The sequence below is a fragment of the Brachyhypopomus gauderio genome, chromosome 2, assembly GCF_052324685.1.
Source record: "Brachyhypopomus gauderio isolate BG-103 chromosome 2, BGAUD_0.2, whole genome shotgun sequence".
In the NCBI taxonomy this organism is placed as follows: domain Eukaryota; kingdom Metazoa; phylum Chordata; class Actinopteri; order Gymnotiformes; family Hypopomidae; genus Brachyhypopomus; species Brachyhypopomus gauderio.
The window spans coordinates 41,895,930-41,923,182 of NC_135212.1; the positions used below are offsets into that span (position 1 = coordinate 41,895,930).

The window sequence follows — 27,253 nt, forward strand, 5'->3', positions numbered from 1 at the left end:
AAAATAACACAAGTGTAATTTTGAGGGAGGCCCATTAACATGAGTAGATTCTGCTTTCACTGAATGTGATCAAAGCAATTTGGGAGTTTTATCTTAATATGCGGTTATTCTACCAATTTACTTAAGTCATCTTTGGCCTAAATGTTTATATATTTGTTTTTGTATTAGTCATATTTGATATACAGGAAGAATATAACGCGAATCATAATCAGAGATGCAGCATCCTTCACTTTTCACACAATCCAGTTCAGATCAGCATATTGATTAGCATCTGTAAATCAAGGCCAAACACATGCAAACTAAACTCATTTACAATAAACTATTTACTGAACTCTAAATGTACTCAATACAGAACAGAAAAACTGGACGCTGGGTTTTGTTTATTTGGAGGTTTCAGTTGACTGCACAAAAGCTTGACTTTCACATTTACAAGAAATTATAAATATGTCCCAATTGGCCATCACCCTCCTACCACTGGAAACAGCTTGTCATTTTACACGGTCATTAGAAGGACTTTATAGCCCACAAAATCAAGAAACCATTTACAGTAAGAAATCCATTAGCCAACACAAATGCCTACAATATTAAGACACCAGATGATTAATAAATTCAGTAGGGTAAAAGTGAAAGCATGTTAAGTCTTGTACACACTGATCAGGCCATGTACAGTTCACCTTGGAGTCTCAGTGTCCACAGTCAACAAAAAAAAATTATTTCATTATTTTTTGGCATTCAATTTTTAGAAAACGAATGACCCTGTATTTGATTTGGGTTTTAAAACAAAGATACTGTATCTCCTCACTCAAAGGCAGGACCTCAGAATGAGGACAACGTATACTTTAAAACCAGCAACAACAGAAAGAATTATAATTTATGGATAAAATATGAAAATATTTTCAAAATCTGCCTTGAACCGAAGAGGCTGACAGTTAACCTCTCCAACCATGGAGAATTTTAATAAAATAATATTTTGCCAAATTCTTTGGAACCTTGAACCTTGGCCAGTGACACAGATTCAACACAAATGGAATCAGAACAAAAGGATTGACTGCCACTAAAAGCATGAAGTGGCCTTCTCTTTCTGAACTCCCTCCCCCTAAAACAACAAAAAAGCTTACATCAATAAACTCCAACTAAATTAAAATTTCTCCTTATCTATCCACAGTATAGCTGAACCTAAAGCAGTGACCAAAACCCGCAACTCAAAACATCAGACACTCAAATGCCTTGGAGAAAGTGGGAAATAATGTTGGGATCAGACACATAGTTCAAAAAAGACCTTCATAAAGAAAAGAAAAAAAAGATCAAAAACACATTTTGCATTCTTTATAAGGACATTGCCAACTCTATAATTGGCCATCTGACCTGGGGGGAAAAAAGTCAAAATGTGGTTGGCCAAAACAGGATGTGGTGATCTTCAGAGATAAATAAATACATAGACGTGGGTTATGATATTAAGGCAATGCAGTGGCATCATGCTCCTTTAGCCTTTTTGAGAGAGGCAGTTTATGGAATTCTGGACAACAGTTTGCTGGAGGGAATGAAATAAAGCACAATGCAAAGATTGAAGCGTTAAATAAAAACTCCCCCTCACCCCTTCAGCAGAGAGCGCAGTGTGCGTGGTGGGCTGTAACAGACGTGCATGCAGTGTGACTTCCCTCTATAAGTATAGCGCCTCATGTTGGGGGGCAGAGTCAGTGCAATGCACAGCGGGGGCTGCTGAGCATGTTGTCCCATCACATGGGGGGGGGGGGGGGGGGGGGGCAGGGGAAGACAGACAGGGAGGAAGAGTGGGAGAAAGGGGGGAGGGACAGGGAGGAGGAGTGGGAGAAAGAGACGGAGAGAATATCTCTAGTGGCAAACAAAAGTGGGGGGGCAAACAGAAGGAGGAGGAGGAGAACAAAGGTGTGTGGTCCAGAAAGGCTGAGCACATTTTCACGGATTAGTGGATGTAAGCTCGGTAGACTGCCGACATGTCGTTGTCTGACTGGTCCAATGCCTTCGCCCTTTTGTAGACCTGCCAGAGAGTGAGGGATTCAACACTCAAACAAGACAAGAGACACTTTACAGACCGCCTGCCTGCTATTAATCTATGGTTACATGGAACTACTTAATTTTCAACTAAGTTTTTTTGTGTATAATATTCAAGCACATATAGACCATTACAGGCTTTCTTACCTCGTTTGCTGCAGCTGCCATAGGTGTGGGATGATTGACAGAATCTCCCATTGAAATGGCTAATCTTAAATCTTTTTGAATGTGTTTTAGGTAGTAATCGGGTTTGAAGTTGCCCTGCAAGATATCTAGAGGAAAATAAATAAAATGTCAACCTTTTAATCCAGTGACTGAACTCAAACCACTCGATATCATCCATCATCCACAGTGGTTAGTCATTTGCTCATAATTCACTATTAACACAACAGGTGATAGCCAACCTTCCTCAGTATTTACTTGCAGACAGACTAATGCGAATGTGACGGTGTTCACCTACTTTGGCATTTCTGGTCCACAAATGTGCTTGCCATCTGGCCCTGACAAAGGATGTCCAGGAAGGTCTGCTGTGATTGGCCCGTAGCCTGTGCCAGCGTGAGCCCTTCAGCGATGGTGGCCATGAAGCTGCCCTGCACCATGTTCAGCACCAGCATCATCCGTGCTGCGTTTCCGGCTTCCCCTGATGTCCCACAACACAAATGCCTGAGCACCCGCACACATGCAACATCCACAGCCTAAACACAAACACCTTTCCAACCATGCAGGAACAGCCTCGACACGCATTACTAACCATACTCCAACACAAACACGCTCCCCATCAGTATGCCAACACCTTATCAGCCATGCCCAAACCCCATCACAAAGTGCATTGAACCTAAGAAGAAGGAGCTTTTGCCCATGGCCTGGAAACAGCTGCTGCAGTCCTCGTAAACAGAGCGATCCCCCGCCGCCACGATGACCAGCATGCCCTCGTTAGACAGCTGCTGGCTGCCCGACACCGGAGCCTCCAGGAACCGACCACCTCTGGACGTGATCACCTAAAAACGAAGGCAAACACCTCAGCTACAGCAAGCTCTGCTAGCAGGAACAGAGTACTGGCCTTGCACTAAAGACACATGGAGCTGGATGAGATGTTTTCATAATAGAAAAGCATAGAATAAAAGCTGCTGTGAATATTTGTTGATTTAAAATCAGCTGGGTTCTGCAAACCCTACATAACCTAGTGATGGTCCTTTCATCTGGACCCTTAACATGAACCAAAGCGTTGGGAAGGCTGGGTCAACCTTCTACAGCGTAGAACAGTGTCAAGGCCACAGACACACGTGTGGCCATCTCAAAGGCCTAATAAAAGGTACATGCACCACTAAAGTGCAAATATTTAACAGGACTTTTAATTACTTGTTAAAAAGCATCAAACCTCTCATAACCATAGTAGATTAAATGCCACTTTAAATCTGAAATGAAAATGAAATGAAATGTGCCATATTTTGTCAATTGTGATTTTTACACCCCAATCGAAATTTGTCCTCCGCTTTTAACCCATCTGTGCAGTCAGAACACACACACACACTAGTGATTACTAGGGGCTGTGGATCACACGTGCCCAGAGCGGTGGGCAGCCCTAGCCCGGCGCCCGGGGAGCAGTTGGGGTTAGGTGCCTTGCTCAAGGGCACCTCAGTCATGGCCTGTCTGGGAATCGAACCCACGACCCTCCGGTCACAAGTCCAGTTCCCTAACCGCCAGGCCATGACTGCCCTACCATGGACCATATTAGCATTAAAGATAAAAATGGTAACATCATAGCAGCTAATCCTTTTATTTACAGTCCTTACCTGTGAGAGCTCTGTAATGGTTTCAGGATCAACAGTGGACATCTCCACATAACACTTTCCTGGTCTGATTCCCTGCAACACCCCACTGGGCCCCAGAACTAGCTGGAAAATCAAGAGAACGGGATACTGAAAGCACTGAGATGTATATATGAAGTCATTAGCAGCAGACTGTGATGCAGAGAAAGTGAGATGGCCTCGAGAACGCTCTACGTACATCTCTGGCAGCTCTTGGGTCCGAGACACAGGAGAAGGTGATATCACACAAGGACACGACCTCTGCTGGTGTTCGCCCCAACCTGGCTCCTTCCTGGATGAACAAGTCGCACTGCAAAGAAACGCCGGGCGGTCAGGACACCAGCGTGGTTCCTAGCAGCAGGAAGTAACGCTCCACAGCATAACAGCAACGTACCTTTTCTGCTGTGCGATTCCACACAGTGACAACATGGCCCATCTTCAGCAGATTAGAGACTATGCCACTACCCATCAGTCCGAGCCCAAGGAACCCTATCCTGTTTCAAACCAAGAGACACAGACCCCGCCTACTCTCAGTGTGTATTCAATACATCATTCTAAAGAAAATATTTACACTGCCTTAAGATCTGGCATTTTCCCCTAGATTTAAATAAGCAATATTGTGTGTAAATACAAACTATATTGTATATTTGTCTGCCTGGTGGCCACCTCTTCTAGAGTTGAAGAAGACTCTACTGCTGAACCAGTAGGGTCTTTAGCTTGACTGTGTTGCCATGCTTTAAAATAACACCTATATCTGGGTCTCAAATCCAGAACCCTGGTCTAGAATTTATTCAGCGTCACGAAAAATAATCTAAACTAAATAACAGACATGGAAGCAGACGTTTGCTAGCAGAGGTCTCTGGGCGGTACCTTTTATCTGTGGGTGTGATGCTGCCATTGACTGCTGTGCTGTCTGCAGCCTGAATGGACGTGGAGCCGGTGTCCTGAGAGAGAGAGAGAGAGAGAGAGAGAGAGAGAGAGAGAGAGAGAGAGAGAGAGAGAGAGAGAGAGAGAGAGAGAGAGAGAGAGAGAGAGAGAGAGAGAGAGAGAGAGAGAGAGAGAGAGAGAGAGAGAGAGAGAGAGAGAACCATGTGTGCTTAGAGTGGCTGATGAACAACAGAGTCCTCTGCCCCTCAGGAATGAATGAGCAGTAATCCTCACCTCTTCAATGATCTTTAACCGTTTGCTGATGGGCTCCATCGAAGATGCTGGCTGTAAAATTAAAGTAGTCGTTATGTATAACAAACGTTTATGGTTTTATGCAAAAATTGCTTTTTGCTAGACCTAGTAGGAGAATAGTACTGAGAACAAGGTTAAAAATCATTGAACAGGGTTAATTTAATAACACCACTAGCTGATCAGAAATCAGCCTGTGCAGCTTATCACACAAGCCCATCCGTGTTGCTCTAGCAGCAGCCCCCCCCACCCAGCTCCCACTAAAGCAGTGCCAGGGACTGGGAACTTATCGCTCTCGCCCACAAACGCTTCAGTTTAACCGAAACGCAAAAATACGGCAAAACTCCGACTGGCAGGGCAGACGGAGACAGCAAGTGGCGTGAAAAGCTCAAAGCGACAGAGAGGCCTGGCTCCCCCCCCCCCCCCCCCTCAGCTGTTCAGGATCAATGTACTTCTGTTCACATCAACAGTACTCAGAGCAGAAGATGAATGATGGGAGCAGAGTGTAGAGGAAAGGGAGGCAGTTCCACTGATCCACACCAGGCCGTGTCTTCTGGACACCCATGCACATAACCCACTTGGCCTGGATCCTCGACTGGGCTGAAAACAGCCTTTCCCAGTGTTTTTTTCTCCCCCTTCTTCTACATTTTTCAATCCATTATTCAGAGGAACAGGCTGCTAACAGTCTAGCGGGGAACACGCACACTGATCAGTTAGTACAGCTGTAAACCATGACAGAAGTCTATCAAAGTTTTGTTTGGAGTTAACGCTACACAGCAACAGAACGCATCTAAAAAGTCGGGGAAATTTCCGACGTTTAGCAACAGTACAGAGGAGCATGGCTTGCGCTGTTCTAGCCAAACAGCAGTGGAGGAGGGGTTGGGAGAATCACTGCGGAAGTGAAACCAGCAGCAGTGCCCAGGTAAGAGCGGGAGACAGAGTGCGGGTAGCGCGACCTGAAGGCATTCTGCGTCGCCTCTTACCTTCTCAGACTGGCTGAGCAGAAAGTGATGGAACTGAGCGTCATCCTTTACTGGCTATAATGGAAAAAAGTTCAATTGGAAACTGTTCTCTGGAGAGCCTTCGTGACCTGATACATGGCTAATTTGTGACTATATACAGCAGCGTGGTGGTGGTGGGGGGCGGAGTATCAAGGTGGCAGAGGTACAGCTCGACAATCTGAGACTGCAGCCTGCAAACTTCCCCGTTTCTTCTACAACTGCGCCATTCCTTGCCTTCATTTGGCATAACGCACAAGGAACCTTGAGCGAGTACAACAAGCTTTTACATCATTTATAGAAAGGCTTTGCAACATTCACTGGAAAGCACTGGTTAAACTAACTACCCCCTTTCTATAATAGCAGGCTCAGTCATCCCCATTAGGTTTGACTGCACCCAAGTTCCTGGTGTCGCTGTTGTGTGTCTGACCACTGCTCAGCGTCTTAAACCTGCGTCCCCCTGCACCACTGCTGACCTCAAACGCTTCATTTCACATTCTACTTCCCCATCCCAGTGACTTCATGTCTTTCGCCAGGCCAAAATGGTACATTTCTGATGGCACTTGATGCAACATGCTTGTTATTTTGTGGATAATTTCACACCTTGTAAGAAAGGTGGCCACACCTGGGCAGACCCACGGTATCCTTACTAGGGCTACATAATACAAACACATAGTGCATTTACAATTGCCCAGCAATGCATTAAAATACACTAGCTCGCCCTTGACGTGGTGTGGTTAGACTGGCCTGAATTAGACAAGTGTGCTTGTCTGTGTGAGTGCAGTGTTTCACAAACACCAAATAACACAGACAGCTTCAAGTTCTGAGATTTGCCATTTGTAGAGGGCTTTTCAAAAGGAGTTTTTCGTTGTTGATCAATCATGGTGCATTAACTCAAACCTGCCTAATGATCACTCCACTTTAAATTAACATTCGTCACTGGCCTTGTCAAAACATGTCTGCACATTATCATATCGTAGACTTGTCGTTATATGAACACATTCCATAAATTGCCGTTAACCGTAACTGCAATGGCTCTCTCATAGCTGTCGCATGACAGATCACAGAGACACCGAGCACCAGGACCACACCGCCTCCACCAGTAACGTCCACGGTCCAAAGCAACAAGATGGAAATGGTTCGTCATGGTGGTGTCCAACAACTATATCAAAATTATTTTGGGGGAGGGGAGTTCATAATGAAATGCTGCTTAAATTAGCATTTCATTTCAGCCCCCAACCATAACTAACCTTAACTGTGGTGTGTCTGTCCTGCACTAAATCAGGGAGCTTTTACTACGAGTCTGATCACATCCTTTCTGTCTGAACAGTATCTGCTTCATTTAAAACACAGCAAAGCGCAGATCAAGCAGAGCAAATGGTGAGTTTATCACCTACACTGCTCTCCCATTTGAATCCTGAAACTGTTCCAGCCACCAGCCGTTGCACAGAGGACGGTTCTGGGTCAGAGTCAGTTTGTTCCTTAAGGGAAAGAGAGACAGATTTACCATATACTTAGACTTGATCTTTATCTTGCTATATAAAGCCAAAAGAAAGATGTAGTGCTTATTCTAAGGTGACCTTTGGTGTGAACACGGGCCACATTGTAAAAACAATAGCAGTCAAGTGATAAAGTCTGAATGGGAAAGTCTGGGCTAATTTCAGACATAACAGTACAATCATAACTGAGGGCGGCTCAATCCCCACAGCATAGACTAGGGGGTATATGGCCTATGGAGAAAGCTCAGTGGAGCCTTTTTTTTAAAAACACAAACATAACCAGGTCACCCCCGTGTTACTGTGTGAGAGAACAGCAAAACCCACCAACCTTATCAGAAGAGCCGCCCTTGAACGCGTCTTCGTCGTCTTCTTCGATTATCTTCATCGGTTTGGCTGGAGCTTTGCGCCCCTTGTCCGTTTTGGCTTTATCGTCCGAGACGTGTGCCTGTAAACACGCCGTCGTGTCATCCCGTTAAAGACAGTGGAGGGTGGGAAGACCGCGGGACACGTAATGACTGGTGGATGACACTTACAGACTCTTTTCCCTTGGCTTTCTTTAGGTACTCTTCAACAGCATCAACTGCCTGTTGGAAGCGTTTGCCTTTGTTTATCTTGATCATCTCTTCCTTGTGGGGGTGGTAGGGTTTCAGCTGTTCCACCTTTATCCAGGCACTAATTGAAGAAAGCATTTAAACAGTGAACATCTACACAAAACCCTTAAACTGCAGCGCGCAAATCACAGTAAAATATATTTCATGTACTCACTGATCTTCAGTCCCAAAGAATTTGACAAAAAAACATTTTTTGCCTCTCGGCTTTTTCAGGTCCTTTGGGGGACTGACGATCTGAAAACAGAAGAAAAGCTTCAAGGTCAGGAAGCGGCTCAAACAAACACGAGCTGTTAAAGTTGCACTGCAAACCTGATATTATTGAACAACTATCGTTAAACGGACAATAACGGAATCGATCCAAGTGTAAACAACAAGTTTAACGGGACGTTTAGCTACTTTTGTTCACAACGTACCTTTCCTGGCCAAGGTGGATACCGTCCGAGTTTACCCCTTAAGAAACATCAGGAGGAAAAGTTTTCTTTAAGTTCGGCTCGGTTTGCTTGAGAATTACATTAGAAATCAATTCTAGTGACACAGAACAAGAAGATAGAGCTGGCGTGTCGACAACACGGCGCCTGCTAGCACTAGTTAGCTCTAGCTAGCGCAGTAACATTTCCCTACAGCAGCAAGCTCGATGTGTGGAGCTGCGTGAAGAGAAAACGAGAGCAGGTCAACGAGAACTAGCTAGTAAGCTGAGCAAAAACGACACACACTGACTTCATGTGTTTTGCTAAGATGAAACGAGTGTTCCTTCAGCTAACTGCTGCCTGGCTAACTTGTTAGATTAGCTTAGCTTAGCTAGCATGCCCAGACTGCGCTACGGAGGAGCAGCTTACTGAATTTGTTTGGGCGGCGTTGAACCGTCGTTTAGGTACGAACGCCACTTGCAAAACTATGTCAACACGCTTTAGACGTTAACTTTTAAATATGTTACGGTCTGGTAATAAGTCAGACAAGGAAGGGTTTAAAAATAGAATATCTCACCAAACCAAATCCCCGATTCTCAGATGCACAGTCGCCATCTTAAAACATTTACTGAAACGTCGGAGTGAATGAACACGCCCACTTTACAGATCACATGAGTCATGACCATAGATATGCATTACGAACACGCCCACTTACAGATCACGTGAGTCATGACCATAGATATGCGTTATGAACACGCCCACTTTACAGATCACGTGAGTCATGACCATCGATATGCATTACGAACACGCCCACTTACAGATCACGTGAGTCATGACCATAGATATGCATTATGAACACGCCCACTTACAATATCAACACCCAGAACTTTCATTCTAGTTACCTTATACTTAGCCTGATCGTGTGATTTGTTTGTGACTTGTGTATTTGTCTGTATAATTTGTTTTTGTGTTATTTGTGTGTTAACGGGCTGCCCAATGGAAGATGGGTTCCCTTTTGAGTCTTGGTTCTCCCAAGGTTTCTTCCTATTCCCCACCATCTAGGGAGTTTTTCCTTGCCACTGTCGCCTTTGGCTTGCTCATTAGGGATTTGGACCCATAGTATTGTTGACCTTGTAAATCCTGTAAAGCGCTTTGTGACAACATGTGTTGTGAAAAGCGCTATATAAATATATTTGATTTGATTTGACTTTATTTTGGTCTCCAGGTAGAACAATTCAGTATTGGCATAGCAGTGGATTGTTAATGGAATAAACAGAAACAGATAATAACTCAGCCAAAAACCTTAAATCACCAATTGCAACTGTCAATTATATAATAAATAATTGAATTTTGTTTAATTGAAAGAGCATTTCATAGTTAATCTAGCAATACGTCCTTTCCCCAGTGATTCTTCACATTACGAAACAGGCATTATACTGACAACTAGTGGTTTGGATGATTCAGAGATTCTGCACTAAGTAGTTCAAACGTCCGTCTCCTTGTGTTGCATAGAGGCGTTGCTAGGCAATTGCCTTGGGCCCCTCCCACTGCAGCCCACTGTAGGGGCCCCCTGACTAGCTAACTTATTTCTCGCATATTAATGTTGATGGGTCCCCTAGCTAAATTCGCCTTGAGCCCCCAAATTGCTAAGTCCGCCACTGGCTGGGCAATGTACTGATGGGCAGTTCGGGAACGAGTCGGCTCTTTGAGTCCGCTTCTTTTAGTGTACAATGGAACGCGCCAGATATTGGCTCATGTAGGTAGCTGACTCGCTCGCACAGGCCTCAAGTGAAACATTGGATTCTTTAGATCTCATATTTGCATTAGCTGTGCTTTAAGTTGCATCGGGGTCAATCGAGAGTGTGTGAAGTCATCTGAAAGGAATAAAGTACTCTGTCTCTGTCAAATATCCCCAGTGATCTAATTTCGTAGAGATGTCAGAAATGCATGTAAATTCGAATTTTGCATACATTTGTGTATACATATATAATATATATTTATATATTTGTGTATATATATATATATATAATTAGTTGATGATTGGTCTGATACAGAAGAAAAAGTAATGAACAATCAGGCTAAGGTTCACCCACATGTGTTTATCTTAAGAAACATAAACGTGTTCAGCTGACACAGGTTATGTCAAGAAACATTCTACAAATGACGCGTTAACTGTAATCTTTTTACCTCCAATAACAAAGCAAAAAAAAAATTTATGATATGTTTATAATGTTTTTTTTAATCCAAGTGCCTTTTACACCAGAACCACAGGAAGAGTTACAGATAATATTGATCCTGCAAAATCAAAATGCCTCTGTTTATCCTTCAAAAATAGCAACTAAATGTTAAAGATCAAATTAAACCCAAGATCGGAAACAGAAGGAAATAACAGTTGGATGCATCAGTATAGGAATGCACTAAAATAAATAGACATTGCACTGAGAAAAAAAGAATATAATAATATCCAACCGTAACCCAGGGAATGTGTTTAAACAGAAACTTTAACCACCGCTCATTAAACAAGACAGATAAAAACATTGGGAAATTATTTGTTCTTTCCTGAAACCATTACACCAAACTCTTGTATGCTAATTTCTTTGTTCTGGTACTGCTGTAGCTGGCGGTTTGTGATATTTCCGGCCCGAAGAGCTTCCTCGATGGAGAACTTCTTTCCTGATTTTCTGTCGTGAAGAACAGATGATTCCCCAGTTGGACCCTTGACAGTGATTTCTTCCCAGTCGCATTCCTGACTCTGAAGATTGACAAACATTTTCCAGTCGATCAGCCCCAACTTATACGCCTCCTCGGGTCGCATCTCTTTGCCTGTGTCTGGGTCAATAATGACGATGGAACGACGGAGGTGACTTTCTCTTTGTTCTCTCTTAACCCTCACAGCAGACAGATTCTTCTGTAGCTTTTCAATCTCTTCATCTTTATCAGATGTAATGCGTTTCAGGTCTGAGAGCTCTTTCTGCAGTGACGACAGTCGGATCTCCAAGTTTCTGGTGTTGTCCAACGGGACGGACTCTGTGATTTGTTTGGTTTCTTTTGAAGTGATATGGATTTCAGCCTGTAGCTTCCTGATTTCGTTCTGAAGGCGTTGGTTCTCCTGCTGTAGTCTACTGCTTTCGTCGCGGATGTAGTCGAGCTCTTTAGACGACTTTGTATTCGTGAACTCCATTTCTGTCAGTCTCGAGGTGATACTTGTGAGCTCTAGGTCCAGCTCCTGCCGTCGTCTAGTTTCCTCCTCAAGGCTCTTCTTCAGCCTCTCAATCTCAATCTCAGCTTCAGGATCTTTCTCAACTTGGACCTTCTCTGTACGAACAACCTTCTCACGAACCTCCACCTTTTCAAGTGTTTGTTGCTGTTGCAACAGTAGATTGTATTCTTTTTCCAAAAGGACTCGTTTGTGTCTCTCTTCCTCAACCTGAAGACGCAGGATGGAGTGCTCTCTCTCTTGCTGAGGATCCTGCTGCAGAACCACCTTCTGTTTAACCGTAACCTTCTCTCTGGTTTCCTTGTCTTTGATCTCCAGCTCATTGAGGCGCACTCTCAAACGCTGAATTTCAAGCTCAGCATCACGACGGGTTCTGCGTTCACGTTCAAGCTCCTCTAGCTGGAGATCCAGATCGGCCTTCTGACGCTGCAGCCTTAACAGTTCATCTTTCAGGAGATCTCTCTGTCTCACCTCATCACTGATCTTTTGGGTGAATGTGTCACATTCAGATTTCAAGAGAGGGTCTTCCTGCATCTTCACAACTTCTTGTTGTACAACCTTTTCTCTAACCTGTGACAAGTCAAGTTTCTTAACTCTGATTTTATCTTCAAAGGAGGCCCGTTCTCTCTCTAGGTCCAAACGTTTCCTCTGTTCCTCAGCCAGTTTCTTTTTAAGGGTCTCAATTTCCTCTTTAGTTTTTGGGTCCTCTCTGTATTGAAGAACCTCATTAACTACCTCTTTGGTCTGTATCTGGGGCTTTGTGTCTTTCCACCTCTGAATCTCATCTCTTAGTTGGAGAATCTCTATTTCAAATTTCTCTATGTTGTGAGTTTTGTCAACGATTTCATTTCGGAGTTTCTCTAGCTCTCTTTCTGTTTCAGGGTCGGTCTTGTATTTTATCATCTCCTTGATAATTTCTTTGTATTCGATTTGTGGGCCTCTGTTTTTCAGCTGTATCAACTCATCCTGAACAGACTTCAGCTGGAGTTCACCATCTCTGCATCTTCTTTGCTGTTCTACAAGCTCCAGCCTGAGATTGGCAACTTCTGCCTCTGCCTTGGGGTCAGGACGAACAATCTCACGCACCTTCTCCTGAACAATAACCTTTGCCTTTTCCTCCTCAAGGCTTGTGATCTTCCTCTGAAGATCAGTTTTTTCTCTCAGAGAAGACATACGTTTTGCCTTTTCATCTTCAAACTGTCTTCTCAAATTTTCAACCTCCCTCTCCAAGGCAATGTCTTTCTCAACCTTAAGTACCTCTCGGATGGAGATCTTCTCCTCAGCCATTGCCTTTTCCTTCTCCAGACGCTTCAGTCTTTCTTGCAGGAATCGCAGCTCATCCTCGAGATGGTTCCGGTTATCTATTTCTTTCTGCTTTCTGTCCAGGAGCAATCTGTACTCAGTCTCCAACTGAGGATCATTTTGCACCTTTATCACTTCTTCCTCCTTAATGACTTCCTGCTCTTTGTTTTTCTCTGCAGAAAGGACAGTTATCTGCTTTTGTATCTGAACAACTTCGTTGTCCCTGACTGTCTTCTGTCTCTTGAGTTCCTCCAGCTCATCCCTGAGCTTCCTCACTTCCTCTTCCTGTCCCTTATCCCGTTCAATGCGGAGAACCTCCTTGACTGTGTACTGCTGAGCTCCCTCTTTTATCTCCGTCTCTATACCACGCAGCTTCACCTGCAGAGTGTCCAGTTCGCTTTCGAGCATGCGAGTGGAACGGCGCTCGTCCAGGAGCTTCTGTTGGGCTTTGCTCATTTCTTCATCCAATTGAGGATCAGGTACCTTCTTAATCAGCTCTTTCTTGACAATTGTGTCCTGGGGCTTTTGTCCTTCCAGCACATAGATGTCACTCTGAATGGTTCTGAGTTCCTTCTCCAGCTGCTGTCTTCTATGAATCTCTTCCTCCAGTTGGTTCTTGATTCTCCAGGGTTCATCTCCAGGGGCACTCGCATTCACTGACTGGACTTTCTGGTCGATCATTTGCACCTCCGGTTGCTGTTAAACAATGAAGCCCCACATAATGAATGAATGGGATGAAGATAAGAAACAGACACAATGCTGTGGCCACTGTGCCAGGGGGACGGTACCTGGTGGAGAAGACCCTGTACAAACTCCAGGTTTTGTAGCCGCTGCTTGTTCACAGCGTTGACTTCAGTGAATTTGGCCTCAATGGCTGATTCCTGTTGGCAAAGAACATATACACTGGATTAAAACAATACACTTGTATTGCAAATGATCAGATTCTGAGAAGCGTAAAATGTGAGAATACTTTATTTCATTTGTAATATTTTTGTGTACCTCTCCCTTTACTCTCAACGCAGGAGATTCAACTTTGCTCCTTTTGTAGGTCTGTGGGACCAAGCCATCTTCAAGATCAAGAATGGATCGGAACTTCTCAGCTTCGTTTTCGTAGTCCTAGAGAGTCACATGCACAAACACACTGGCTGTCACCTCTCATGGCTCGTTGAATGATGAATGTCTGCACAGGTCAACTCCATCACGATGCGTAGCAGGACGACTTTATACCTTAACAGCTTGCTGGTAGTTCTGTGCATTCTTTGAGACACTGTTTAAGTCTGACTCCTTTCTTGCAATGTCAGAAAGCAGATTCTGTTAATGGGAAAAGACCAATGGTTTTATTACCTCAAAAACTACAGCAATAAGTGAATAATGCACGAGTAATAAAATGGACTCACTCTTTGGTTTTTCATTTTTGACTCCACCTGTCTGATGTCATCGGTATCCCGCGGCTCGTAGTTGGGGATGCGGGACAGCCAGCTGTTCAGGTTGTCATAATCATTGCGGTAGTTGTTGTAGGATACCTTAGCTCTCTGCAGATACTGGGACCTACGAGATTGAAACATTTAAAAAATGACTCATTTTAGCTATGAATATTTTTGCTCTTTTAATTAATATTAAATTGTATATTAAGCAAGTGAATAATAATAATAATACTGAGTAAAACAATATTGAGTAAAAAAAAACATAAGCATGCAAGTTGCATATACTGTTACAATCTGTAAAGCTTGACAAGTAGTTATTGTCACGTTACAGCTCCGGACTCCTCCCTTTGGGTGTGTGTATATGTAGTCTGCGTCTATATATGTACTTCCTGTGGGTGTGGTTGTGTGTGGCGGTGTTTACCCGTCTCGTTAGTCTAGCACGTTGCATGTTATGTGTTGATCATATACTGTGTGTGGTAGTCTTGTCCCATGCTCGTCTTTGTGAGTCCATTTTATGTTCTACGTTTGACATAAGCCAAGCACTACGCTACTGTGAGTCTGCATCATTCATGTTAGATGTCTACTACAACTGTAGTTATTTGTGTTAATAAACTACGAAGTTTCTGCATCTCGTCTCCATATCTTCTGCTCCTCAAACTTGTGACAGTTATAATAATCAGTAAATATGACAGGTTATTGCTAATCAATATAAAGAACACATTAAACTCTATATGTACTATAAAGATATACCTATGAAACTTGTAATTCATGCCTAGAGATAGAGAGATTTTTTTTCTGCTAAACACCAACACACCTAGCATCAATCTGCCTGTTGAGGTTGTCGTAGCGTTTGGAGAGCTTCTCAACGTCGGCCTCCTGCCTCTCGATGTCAGGGCAGTGCTCCTGTGCCGTGATCACCATGTTTTCACAGCTGATCTTGGCAGACCTCAGGTTCTGCTCCATCTCGGGCACAATGGATTTCTTTGCTCTCAGTTCAGTCGCCATGTCCTATGTCAACAGGACAAGAATAAGTACTCTAGATTTTAAACCTCAACTAGACAGTGTTTAAGAATATTCCACTTTAGAGAGTGGTTTTCACTGCTCCACATTGCTTCAACCTGTTAGTTAAATATCAAGTCATTCATTGGTGGATAAATGTAGTTCAGTACTGTTTAGTTTAGGAGAACCCTGAAGATTGGAGAATCCTGCTGGAAAGTGGCAGTGTGTAGATAATTTACATATTTTCAGCTTGGTCACAGTGACAGAACCCTGATCAGAACTGTGATTTAAAGCTGTACAAAATACCACCCCAAAAACACATGTCTATTGTTTGTTATTGTCTATTAGAACTGTACAGCTAACAGTGGTTTCCTATAGCAGAGGTCAATTATACAATACAGCAGTTTGTTTTTCAAAAACAACAGACCTCTGAATACTTTAACAGACCAATCGGAATCGAGTGTTTTGCAAAGTCATGTACAAGCGGGCACAAGGTCTTACAGCTAGCTCACGCTGTGTCTTTTCCAGAGAGTTCATGTCCGAGGGTGCAACCTCTTCTCGGGCCAGCCTGTTCTCGTTGGTGGACAGCAAGGTTTTGGCGTTCTGCAGGGAATTTTCCAGGCGGTTGGAATTCTGAAGTCTATGGGAAGAAATTGGTCAAAGTCATTTCTAAATATTACATTTATATTTTGTTCTTTGTCTCCAAACCAAGCCCTAGCACGGACCCTGCTTTGTCAGATGTGTGTGCAGGAGGGTATCACATACTTCTCTGTGGCGCTCTTCAGCAGACGGTCAACTTTGTCGTATTTCTCATTGGTCTCAGCCACCTTAGAGAAGAGCTGTGGGGTGCTTGCACACTTTGGGTTGGTTCTGAGGAAGACCTCAGCCTCCTGCACCTTCGAGGTCTTCTCCGGCTCGATCCTACGAACGGCAGAAGCAATGTCCTGCAGACAAACAGACAGACTGGCAACACGAACCAACAGGACGGCAATGCTAAGCACTCGACATTAGCTTCATACAGAAAAACTGCATTCGGCGTATTATGCAGGAAGCAATTTAGAGGCAGATTTGGTCTTTAAAGGAAAGGGAAAGCATGGTGGAGCAACCAGGGTCATAACCATGACAACCATGATGTTATGGTGCTAGAATTTTAAATACTTTAATATAAAAAAAATTGTATGACTTTTGCAGCACATGTGAAAACTCCTCAGACATGCAGCATTTTTACCTTCATTTCACGCAGTCTGTCATCACTGTCCTGTAGAGGACGGGTCTGCTCCAGAGGGGGGCGCACTTGTGTATAAATTGCCTTCTCCTGCTTATTCAGGTCATTCACCACTTTATCCAGTCCTGCCATCAGCTGCCGACACTGCTGTTCTTGCTTATCTGTGGTTAAGGTGTGAGAGGGCACATGGTTAACAGACAAGGTCACACGCTTCATGCACTCTCAGCTAACACTGTGGGTAACACTGTGGTCTCTTTTCTTTGGTTTTATCCGATCAATCTGGTGAAGACCAACTACCATCTTGTGCCATCTTCTACCATTTATTTTAGCTCAATTTGGAACTATAAGACCTGAAAGTGATTACACTGGATCACACAAGGAATGGGGTAGATGCCGCAAGCCGCACTAAATGCAGTGGACATACCCTGTCCACTGGTGGTGGTGTCCTTCCTCAGGTCGCCCAGTCGGGCCTGCAGGGCCGTCTTGCTGCTGGCCACCTTCTGTTTGATGTTCTTCTGCTGACTGACCAGGCTGCAGGACCACACCACAGTACAGGGTTATTACACCATCACACTATTACACCACCATAGTACAGGGTTATTACACCATCACACTAATCACACATCTCACAGGACCACACCACAGTACAGGGTTATTACACCATCACAATAATCACACATCTCACAGAACCACACCACAGTACAGGGTTATTACACCATCACACTAATCACACATCTCACAGAACCACACCACAGTACAGGGTTATTACACCATCACACTAATCACACATCTCACAGAACCACACCACAGTACAGGGTTATTACACCATCACACTATTACACCACCATAGTACAGGGTAATTACACCATCACACTAATCACACATCTCACAGGACCACACCACAGTACAGGGTTATTACACCATCACACTAATCACACATCTCACAGAACCACACCACAGTACAGGGTTATTACACCATCACACTAATCACACATCTCACAGAACCACACCACAGTACAGGGTTATTACACCATCACACTAATCACACATCTCCCAGAACCACACCACGGTACAGGGTTATTACACCATCACACTAATCACACATCTCACAGAATCACACCACAATACAGGGTTATTACACCATCACACTATTACACCATCACAGTACAGGGTTATTACATCATCCAGAAATGTACACCATTACTACAATTGCTGATAGGGTGCAATCAAAACAGGTATATTCTTGGTGTACTCAAAGATTAGTACAGATAAGGGCATACAGGATGGAATACCCACTTTTCAGCCACGGAGACGGACTCGGGGTCAGTGGGCGGGATGATGAAGCAAACCCCCGGAGCGGTCATGCTGCGTCCGTTTGGGTCCTTCACGTCCCATTTGTAGCCATTGTTCCTGAGGAGCGTGTAGCGTTCTCCTCGCATTACCTGTCCCTATGGGCCCCAGAGAAACCCCAAAAAAGTGAACATCAGCCTATGTGCCGTACCTGGGTCAGCCTGACTGCTATGACCCCCCCCGATCCAGACATGCACCATGCACAGTGCCAATCATTCAGACCGGACACACTGCCCAGATGCTCTGTGGCTGCTCTCTGGAATAGGGCAGGTGCTCTTTACCTCGTCAGTGTCAAATTCACACAGCGCCTCAACAGGGAGCAGCTTCTGTGGAGGGTTGTTGCGGAACTTGAGGGGGAGAACTTGCAGACTGCGGTTCTGTAGAGACTTCACCCGCTCCTCAAAGTGATCCATGGCCTTAGACTGGTCCTGCCACACACACACACACACACACACACACACACACACACACACACACACACACACACATACTCAGATTCTGAATAAACTCCACCCATTTACCCAAAACACACACTTATACACACACAAACAAACTCACACACCCTGGATCACTCACACCTATATGTGTCACAATATCAACAAAGAACATGCATCAGTTAAGACAGATTGAAGACACTAAGATGCTGTATTTGCCATAATTAAACTAGACTTACGTTGAGGTCTGTGAGCAAACCCTCCAGCTGGTACATGTCTTTAAATTCCGGGTTGTACTTCTGCTGAATCTCAGTGTCCAGCCTTTTCAGCAAGTCCTGTGTGTCTCTGGCCTCCTTGTGGAACTGCAGTGAATGAAATCCATCAGTTTTAGACTGGGGCCTGTTTGCAGAGCTCTAACTCCAGCAGTATAAGGAGACCTGTCCAGTGCTTCCTCGTCTGTATGGCTGGGAAGATCACTTCCTGTGTACCCCCCTGGCCTCTGCTCACCTTGTGGTACTCGTCCATGTGCTTGAGGTGGTTCTCCTCACAGATAAGCAGGTTGAGATATTCCTTCCAGTCTGCATGAACAGCCTCCATATGGGCCTAAACAGAAAGCAACCTTAATGTCACAGCAGTACCACACTGACATGAACTTGAAAGCGCTTTGTGACAACATGTGTTGTGAAAAGCGCTATACAAATAAACTTTGATTTGATTTGATTTGAACTTCTCTGAAGAGCAACAATACTCTACCAAGAAGAACCTCACTGAAGAGCAACAATACTCTACAAGAAGAACCTCTCTGAAGAGCAACAATACTCTACCAAGAAGAACCTCTCTGAAGAGCACAAAACTAGCTCACCACATCTCCTTTCACAAATGATTTATGGACTTTTAATTAAGGTTCCTTGTCGTATGTTTTTGTTGTACAGAAAACCTGTGTTGTGCTGATACCTCGATGACGGTCTTCCCCGGGTGGTCCTGGGCGATGAGCTTCTCTCCATCATCGTTCAGCTTGGTGATCGTCGCCTCCTTCGGCTCCAGACACTTACTAATGAAGTTCTGTTGTGACAGTGGAACATGGTGTGACTGCAAGTAGCACCTTTCCATGGTACCAGGTTTTATAAAGAGGTCCACTTGCACTCTTTATCAAAGAGTGAAAGAGGGATTCACTCATCCAGAACTCAATAAACACTTCAACGTAGAACCTCTTCCCCTAATAACTACTCTAATGTAGAACCTCTTGCTCTAAAAAATACTACAAAGTAGAACATCTTACTCTAATAAATACTCTAATATCATCATTAACCTCTTACCACTTCTTATATTTGCAAAATTTCTATCTACTATAGAATATAGAATTTCTTTCTACATAGTATTCTATTTCTATCTACATAGTATTCAATAAATAACGTACTAAAATGAAGAACTGTTACAAATTGAGTTAAAGAAATTTAATGGTAACATTATGTTTATATTTCTACATTTGTTTTCCTATATTTTTCTACATTCTGTTTCACGAGTTATGCATTACCAAAATGGATGTTTTAAACGTGTTCTAATCACTGTCCATTTCTTATTAAAATCTTTTTAAAAATCTTTTTCATTCACTTTTTCTTTTATGTATTTTACATTACATATGGGCACTATATATGGGCACCTTTGTCCTCTTTATGCTTTTATCCTTGATAATGCAAAGGTATTTTTGATTATAAAATGTGCTCTACAAATAAATCTATGTTGTCTAATACAAATGAATCTGAAATGCATTCATGTGTCACGTTGCACTGGTGGAAATGGTAATGAATCCACACGTGAACTGATGGTAATGGTAATTAACCCGCGTGTGCACAGGTGGAGCAGGACCCACCTCGTACTGCCTCTTGCGGGCGGGGTAGTCCAGGTTGGCATCACTCCAGTCGTAGGTGATGCGCTCCTCCGCCTGCTGATCCAGCCAGTAGAGCTCGTTGGTGCAGCGCTGCATGTAATCCCTCAGACTGAGCAGGTTCTTCTGCCGGGCAGTGGACGCGGCCTTAGGGAGGGACACACACACGTCATCATCACCTCGATGTCCACACCTTTAGGACCTCACACAAACATCAACAGGGTGTAAAAACAGGTGCTGTGAGAATGCTGCCAACTGATGTGAAACTGCTCCTATTGGTTCAATGACTCAGAGGTATTCTAGAGTCTGGTGTAGTACTGCTCCCAGTTCCAGAGGTATTCTAGAGTCTGGTGTAGTGCTGCTCTTGGTTGCAGAGGTAATCTAGAGTCCGGTGTAGTACAGCTCCCAGTTCCAGAAGTGTTTAAGAGTCTGGTGTAGTACTGCTCCCAGTTCCAGAAGTGTTCTAGAGTCTGGTGTAGTACTGCTCCCAGTTCTAGAAGTGTTCTATAGTCTGGTGTAGTACTGGTCCCAGTTCTAGAAGTGTTCTAGAGTCTGGTGTAGTACTGCTCCTAGCTGCAGGCAGCGTCACCCAGTCTGTGAGGAGGCTAAGTGTGGGTAGCATGCCAAGTGTGCTTTGTATGGGTAAATATGAAAAGCAAATGTTTACATATAAAGAAGATCCTGCATGCCGTACTCCCCCCTCACCATTCTAAGGCATACGGAGCGCGTCCTTCTCATTCTGGGACAGTAAGAGGTGCATCTGTATGGTGCTGGCTTCTCCAGCTAATGTTATGAAGCTAATGTGGGGGAATAGATATGAGCTGTAATTTACCAGGAGCTTGTTGTATTTCATCTGCTGGGTCCCAACGTACTCCTGCAACACCAAAAACACAGTCAGAAATCCCATGACAGTCAGACTCAGGATACTGTATACTGATTTCTATTGTAGAAGAGCTAAGAACATTGTCTTATTGTGGTTTGTAAAACAGAAGTAAACCACATCTCTAATATACACTAATGAATACACAAAATAGACAATTACAATATGAATTGGTAGTGGAAGGCTGAGGGTTTATCTGAAGTCTAAGGTGTTTAGCTGAAGGCCGAGATATTTAGCTAAAGGTTGTTCACCTTGTCATTTCCTTCATTTATGTAAGGAGCCAAGGCCTCCACCTCACTCTGGAAGATATTGTGCTCTTCAACTTGATTTTCAATAGTGGGCAGGTCTTGTCCAAATCCTTTGTTGTTCACATTTACCTGCATATACACACACGCACATACGCACACGCACATATATTCATATCAGTAATTTATTTTCCCAGATGAACAACGTCATTTCCAAGGCAAGCATGAAGGAGAGTGAAAGTGTCTGAACAAGGGAATGCATGTAGGTCACTTACAAGTTTCTCATCGATGACCTTGCCCCAGTTGACGCTGGGAACCCCTTCAGAGCGCGTGAGGTGGTAGATGTGGTTGTGTTCGTCACGTAGCTTCATCACACGCTCGCGAAGCTGCTTCATGCTGAGGGAGAACATGCACATGAGCTGCACGTCTCCCCTAATCTGTACAACTCCCCTAATCCACCCCACTTCCTTAATCCACCTCACTTCCTTAATCCACCCCACTCCCCTAATCCACCCCACTCCCCTAATCCACCCCACTCCCCTAATCCACACCACTCCCCTAATCCACGCCACTCCCCTAATCTACCCCACTTCCTTAATCCACCCCACTCCCCTAATCCACCCCACTCCCCTAATCCACACCACTCCCCTAATCTACCCCACTTCCTTAATCCACCCCACTCCCCTAATCCACCCCACTTCCTTAATCCACCCCACTCCCCTAATCCACACCACTCCCCTAATCCACACCACTCCCCTAATCCACCCCACTGCCTTAATCCACCCCACTCCCCTAATCCACCCCACTCCCCTAATCCACCCCACTCCCCTAATCCACACCACGCCCCTAATTTACCCCACTCCCCTGATCCACGCCAGGCCCCTAATCTACCCCACTCCCCTAATCCACCCCACTCCACTAATCCACCCCACTCTGCTCCAGACGTAGGGCACCACCCAGTCGGTCGGAGGCACTCACTCCTGCTGGATCATCTCAGCCTGGGGGTGCTGGAGATGGCGGGTTTCCGCTGCATCTTCATCCAGGCCACTCAGGAGGTCCAGCGCATTCTGGATGGACTTGTTTGTGGCGTCCTGGTACAGCGGTGGTTTGCCCTCATTGATCTTACTGACGTCCTATGGAATCAAAACATAACAAAGAAACCAAAAACAAACAAGGTTACCTTGCAGTTAGAGTGTTACGGTGTACTCTCCTTCCAGAGAAGAGTAACATGTCAGGACATGACAGCAGGACGCTTGGTGAAGGACCAGCTTGCTCAAAAACACTTTTAGTAACTGACAGTTACTAATGATGCTTGAACGATAGCAGAGAACAACTATAACACTATTATTAGCATAATTCCAATTATAATGCTTTAATTATTATTAATATATTCACATTTTGTTTTTATTAAGTAATACATTCTGATGTGAAGCTAGTGGCAGTGACCCCCGGTAGGCCGTATTCCATTTCAGCACCTTTTTGAGGTTTTGCTCCGTTTCCGTGATGTGCTTCTCCACCTTGTCAGCATTTTTCTGCAGCTTCTCAATCAGAGCAGTCAGATCAGTTGGTGTTCTAAAAAACAGAGGAAGTCAGACCAGACAAATCAGTCATGGATTTGAGAGAGAGACAGAGGAAATCAGACTATGCAGATCTGTAATGGATCTGAGGGACAAACAGAAGTAATCAGACCAGACAAATCAGTCATGGGTCTGAGGAACACAGAGGGGAAAAAACAAAGGAGTTTTTAAAGGAAACTACAATATAAAACAAAAATTAATGAAATAACAATCAGCAGTATTTTTATGGTGTTTTCAAAAGTTCTCATCTGAAAAAGGTTTTCGTATGAAACCATCTCTACCAGTCTCTGGTCTTTGATGTGCTAATGGAATCAGGCTGCGCAAACACTTTGAATACTCAGAATTCAGAAAGATCAGAGTAAAAGCATACGAGGAATGCTTCTGGGTAATATGGTACACCACAGCCATGCCATTTAAAACACAACACCAATTCATTTCAAGAGAATTTTGAGAGCCGTTATAAAACTGTGACTTTTGCAGTCCTGGCATGACCAAACATGATGAAAAAATATATCCCAGTGACACTGGGGCTTCCCTGCAGGGAAATATGTGCCAGCGCTGGAATTCACCTATGATTGACAGCGTTTCCGTACCTGATGAAACGTGCTCATTTTACAGGGTGAATGATCCATCATTTCCCTTGTGGGACAGTGGAGACAATCCTGTGCTTGGAGGCCAATATAACTGCTGCATGTCAGGCGTTGGGTTCCAGCAGCTGCAGGTCTCCGAGCAACAGGCATGATGCCGCTTTAACACGCGTGTTCCCAGTTCAAAGACACCTTCCAGGTTTAAGTATCACTTTCTCTCCTTACTGGCTCTGTTTTCTGCGGCTTTAAATCATAAGCCAACAAGATCACTGAAAGACATTAAGCCTTAACTTGAATTTCAGTGCTGTAAGAGGTACTGAGTACTGAGGTACAAGAGTGCTGAGACCTAGCCTGCAAGTTTCTGTCACGTGATTTAGTGTGAAATAAAGTTTAATGTGAAATTAAATGTTTTTTTTTATTTATTCATGGTCAGTTCCATTATTAAAGAATATTAATTCCAGTAAAACCAGAACTTTCTGTTATATAAAAACAAGACTCATCCACTCTTTCACATGTCAGGAGTCTGTCATGTTGTCATGGCTATGAGCTTGGGGCGGTTTCAGTGTATCTGGCATGTATGATGCAGACGCACTGGGGGGTCAAAGCTGTTTCTGCTTGTAGAGGTTTTTCCACTGCAGACCACTGTTCAGGAGTAGGATTTTCTTTAAGGTATGTGTTTTTCTCCAGACGCATACACAACACTGAATTTCATTGATGCGTTAAAAGAGAAAACTATGCACTCATGCCAAGCGCAATTTTGTTTTCTGACATCTGTCTTAAATAACTATTTCACCAAAAAAAAACCATATACAAGCAGAGAACAAATTTTTACAAATGCTCTGTGGCGACCACAGAGAACATGACTCACGAAAGTCTTTTGTGTGTTACATAAGCCAGCGCGGGTCCAAGGTTCATCTAATTTCATTCATATGTGGGAAGTCAACATTGCTCTAGTCATAGGCGTCCCTGCCCTGAGAGGGAACACACCCCAGCGCACTGAAACGTACTTACTCTGGTTAACTGACGTGTGTTATACACCTTTGGAGACGTGTGTGTGCAAAGTTTTGCCAGCATGCTAACAAGAAAGAAAAGAGAGCTGCTGTGTTTGTTTTTTGTGTGTAGTTTTTTTGGTTATACAACAAAAAGGAAGGTGTTCTTTGCTAATGGGTCGGAATACACTGCCAGTGCATTACTGCTCTTAAGCAGTTATTTAAGCAGTTACTTAAGAGAAAAAACTATATAGTGCAGTAAAACATTCAGAGCAAACTGTGTCATTGGTCTAAAATAACACAAAAACCTGAACTGCCTCATATAAAGCCTTATAATCTTATAATCTTATAAAAGAATCAATAGACCAAGGTATCAATGATACAGCTTTAGATACTCTTTCAAACGTTTTGTGCTTGTTTGTAGTTATTGCACTGTTAACATTTGTCTAGGTATGCCTCCCCCTGACACCTGTCCAGGTGTGTGCGGCCTGCTGCCCTCCATCTCAGTGCCCTCCCATCTCAGATCCTGCACATCCCGCCAACGTGTCAGAACCTGAAACTCAGCCTCGCAGGACACTCACCTGAGACCAGAAAATCAAGCTCAACAGAAAAACCACACACACACACACACACACACACTACGTCTCAAACAAGACAAGCAGCAGGAGGTACAATGGTAAGGGCGGGGAGCGCTGACATTGTTCAGATTCCATTTCATTTCCCACCCAGTTAAACATCCACACATGTAGAAATGCCATTCATGCTTATACCAGAACAATTAACAGAGTAGTCCCAGATCACCTGGGCATTGAGACCTGCCCACAGCCAGGACCTCTCCCCTGGGACACCACTGAGCTGGACATGGTGCTAGAGCCAGCCAACGATGTGACAGCCTACAGGTGTGATGTTACAGGTGCAGGTGCAAATTTCACTCCTCTGCTGTAATCAACACAGCGTAAAAAAATCTTGCAGAACAACAAGCTATCTGCTTGCTTGCTTATATGCAAAAACTGAAAATACTGATTAACGTGTAAAGAAGACTCTGAGTAAGCAAGGTGTGTGTGTGTGTGTATGTGGTGGGGGGGGGGGTTTCAGCAGAGCACGCAGGTTTCACGTCCGACATCCACACCCCCTTCACCTGCAGAGTTTTACATGATCACAACGACTACGAGTAGATAAACTTCTCTGGCTTTACTACTTTGCAGAGTGCTCTACGGGCCGGCTTGGTTACGCATGAGGGAACTGATTGAATATCTCATCTCTCATCAATTGCAAAAACACATCCTGTAACTATGGATACCAGCACTTCACTAGAAAGTTTACTTAAACTCTTAGAATAAATGATGAAGAATAAGGGACGGAAGGAAGTCCGTAGACCGCGGATGAACAAGGCACTCGGTCTAATATTACTGCCCACGAAGTCTTTATACAGCCTGTCACACAGTGTGTCCATACCTGCCACACCCTTCGGTCCTAGTGGAAAGTGTACAAGAAGGCTGTAACCGAGGAAAACGTCACACCAAAATAACACCAAAAAACGAAACCATTGCTCACAAAAAGTGCTGCGCATAGTCCGAAGGGATGTGAACTGACCACTGTCCCCACGACACGGACGGACAAGATGTCGAAATAAGTAAATACATCTTTAGAAACGCACCAAACACACCAAATGACCGTTGTCGTGTTTTACAAAAATGTACAAAATGCAAACGACATTCGAAGGGCGACTACATGTGACAGTTTTGGGTCCAAAGCACCGACCTTTTAGGCGTGATGTTCACGCTGGTCTTCGATGGCTTCTTCTTGAACATTCTGATGGATTCGATGCTTTCCAAACGCCTGACTCGGAATCCGGTGGGGAAAACGAAGTTTTGTTGTTATCAGGTTCAGGTACTTTGAACGCTGCCCTAGACAGATACAGTTTCGGTCGCAGCCAACTTTCGGACCACTGGTTGCACCCTCCCACTCAGAACACCTCCAGCTGTCTGTCACAAACTTTCCTGTACCAACCCGGTTTAATCACGGTACCGGTCCTCCCTCGCAGGCGTGGCATCCCCCAGCCTATCAGTATGCGGACAGTCACGTACTGTACTTACTTTATCAATGACATTTTTTTGATGTGAAGCATACACATTGCTCATGATATTATTATTATTATTAGTAATAATAATAATAATAATAATAATAATAATAATAATAATAATCTTTATTTGTATAGCACCTTTCATACATACATGCAACTCAAAGTGCTTTACAGAATAAATAAAAAAGAAACATTAGATAGATAATGTAACGATAAGAAGACTATATATATATATATATATATATATATATATATATATATATATATATATATATATATATATAAATATATGTATATATATATATATAAATACATTTTCTCTTATGTCAGCTGCAGAGCTATTCAAGTTCGCTATTTATTCAACAGATCATCGACGTGGTGATAACATTGATATTGAGGATTCCCTGAAAATATTACAATACAGGTAGATTTGTCTGATTGATAGTGCATATACCCAGTACTCTTCTGTATGATGCTGTTATTGCGAGTATACTAAAACTAAAGCATCTAAACCGTTACAAGTAGG

At 43.7% G+C, this 27,253-nt stretch overlaps 2 protein-coding genes across 5 annotated transcripts; both read right to left on the bottom strand.

Annotated features, from left to right (window-relative positions):
- Positions 1-363: 363 nt before the first annotated feature.
- On the bottom strand, positions 364-9,226 carry glyr1 (glyoxylate reductase 1 homolog (Arabidopsis)). 4 transcript variants are annotated; one of them, XM_076996506.1, is made up of 16 exons: positions 9,108-9,226; positions 8,537-8,573; positions 8,278-8,357; positions 8,046-8,184; positions 7,841-7,957; positions 7,411-7,494; positions 5,999-6,052; positions 5,001-5,051; positions 4,710-4,783; positions 4,234-4,333; positions 4,039-4,149; positions 3,825-3,926; positions 2,867-3,029; positions 2,492-2,671; positions 2,179-2,303; positions 364-2,017 (listed from the first exon to the last, which is right to left on the bottom strand). In XM_076996506.1, exons 1-16 carry the CDS (start codon positions 9,143-9,145, stop codon positions 1,943-1,945), a joined length of 1,530 nt encoding a protein of 509 aa, XP_076852621.1. In that variant the 5' UTR covers positions 9,146-9,226; the 3' UTR covers positions 364-1,942. The 4 variants fall into 4 exon arrangements, with proteins under 4 accessions (XP_076852621.1, XP_076852623.1, XP_076852622.1 ...); XM_076996508.1 differs by lacking the exon at positions 7,411-7,494; XM_076996507.1 differs by lacking the exon at positions 5,999-6,052.
- A 1,383-nt stretch (positions 9,227-10,609) lies between these two features.
- On the bottom strand, positions 10,610-26,638 carry ppl (periplakin). Its single transcript, XM_076996522.1, has 22 exons — positions 26,406-26,638; positions 22,967-23,063; positions 22,470-22,624; positions 21,767-21,887; positions 21,498-21,623; positions 21,199-21,240; positions 20,352-20,513; positions 19,436-19,543; positions 18,989-19,084; positions 18,721-18,843; positions 18,329-18,475; positions 17,994-18,145; positions 17,122-17,228; positions 16,701-16,858; positions 16,238-16,416; positions 15,974-16,112; positions 15,288-15,481; positions 14,447-14,597; positions 14,277-14,360; positions 14,049-14,165; positions 13,838-13,930; positions 10,610-13,745 (listed from the first exon to the last, which is right to left on the bottom strand). Exons 1-22 carry the CDS (start codon positions 26,453-26,455, stop codon positions 11,076-11,078), a joined length of 5,271 nt encoding a protein of 1,756 aa, XP_076852637.1. The 5' UTR covers positions 26,456-26,638; the 3' UTR covers positions 10,610-11,075.
- Between the last annotated feature and the right edge of the window lie 615 nt (positions 26,639-27,253).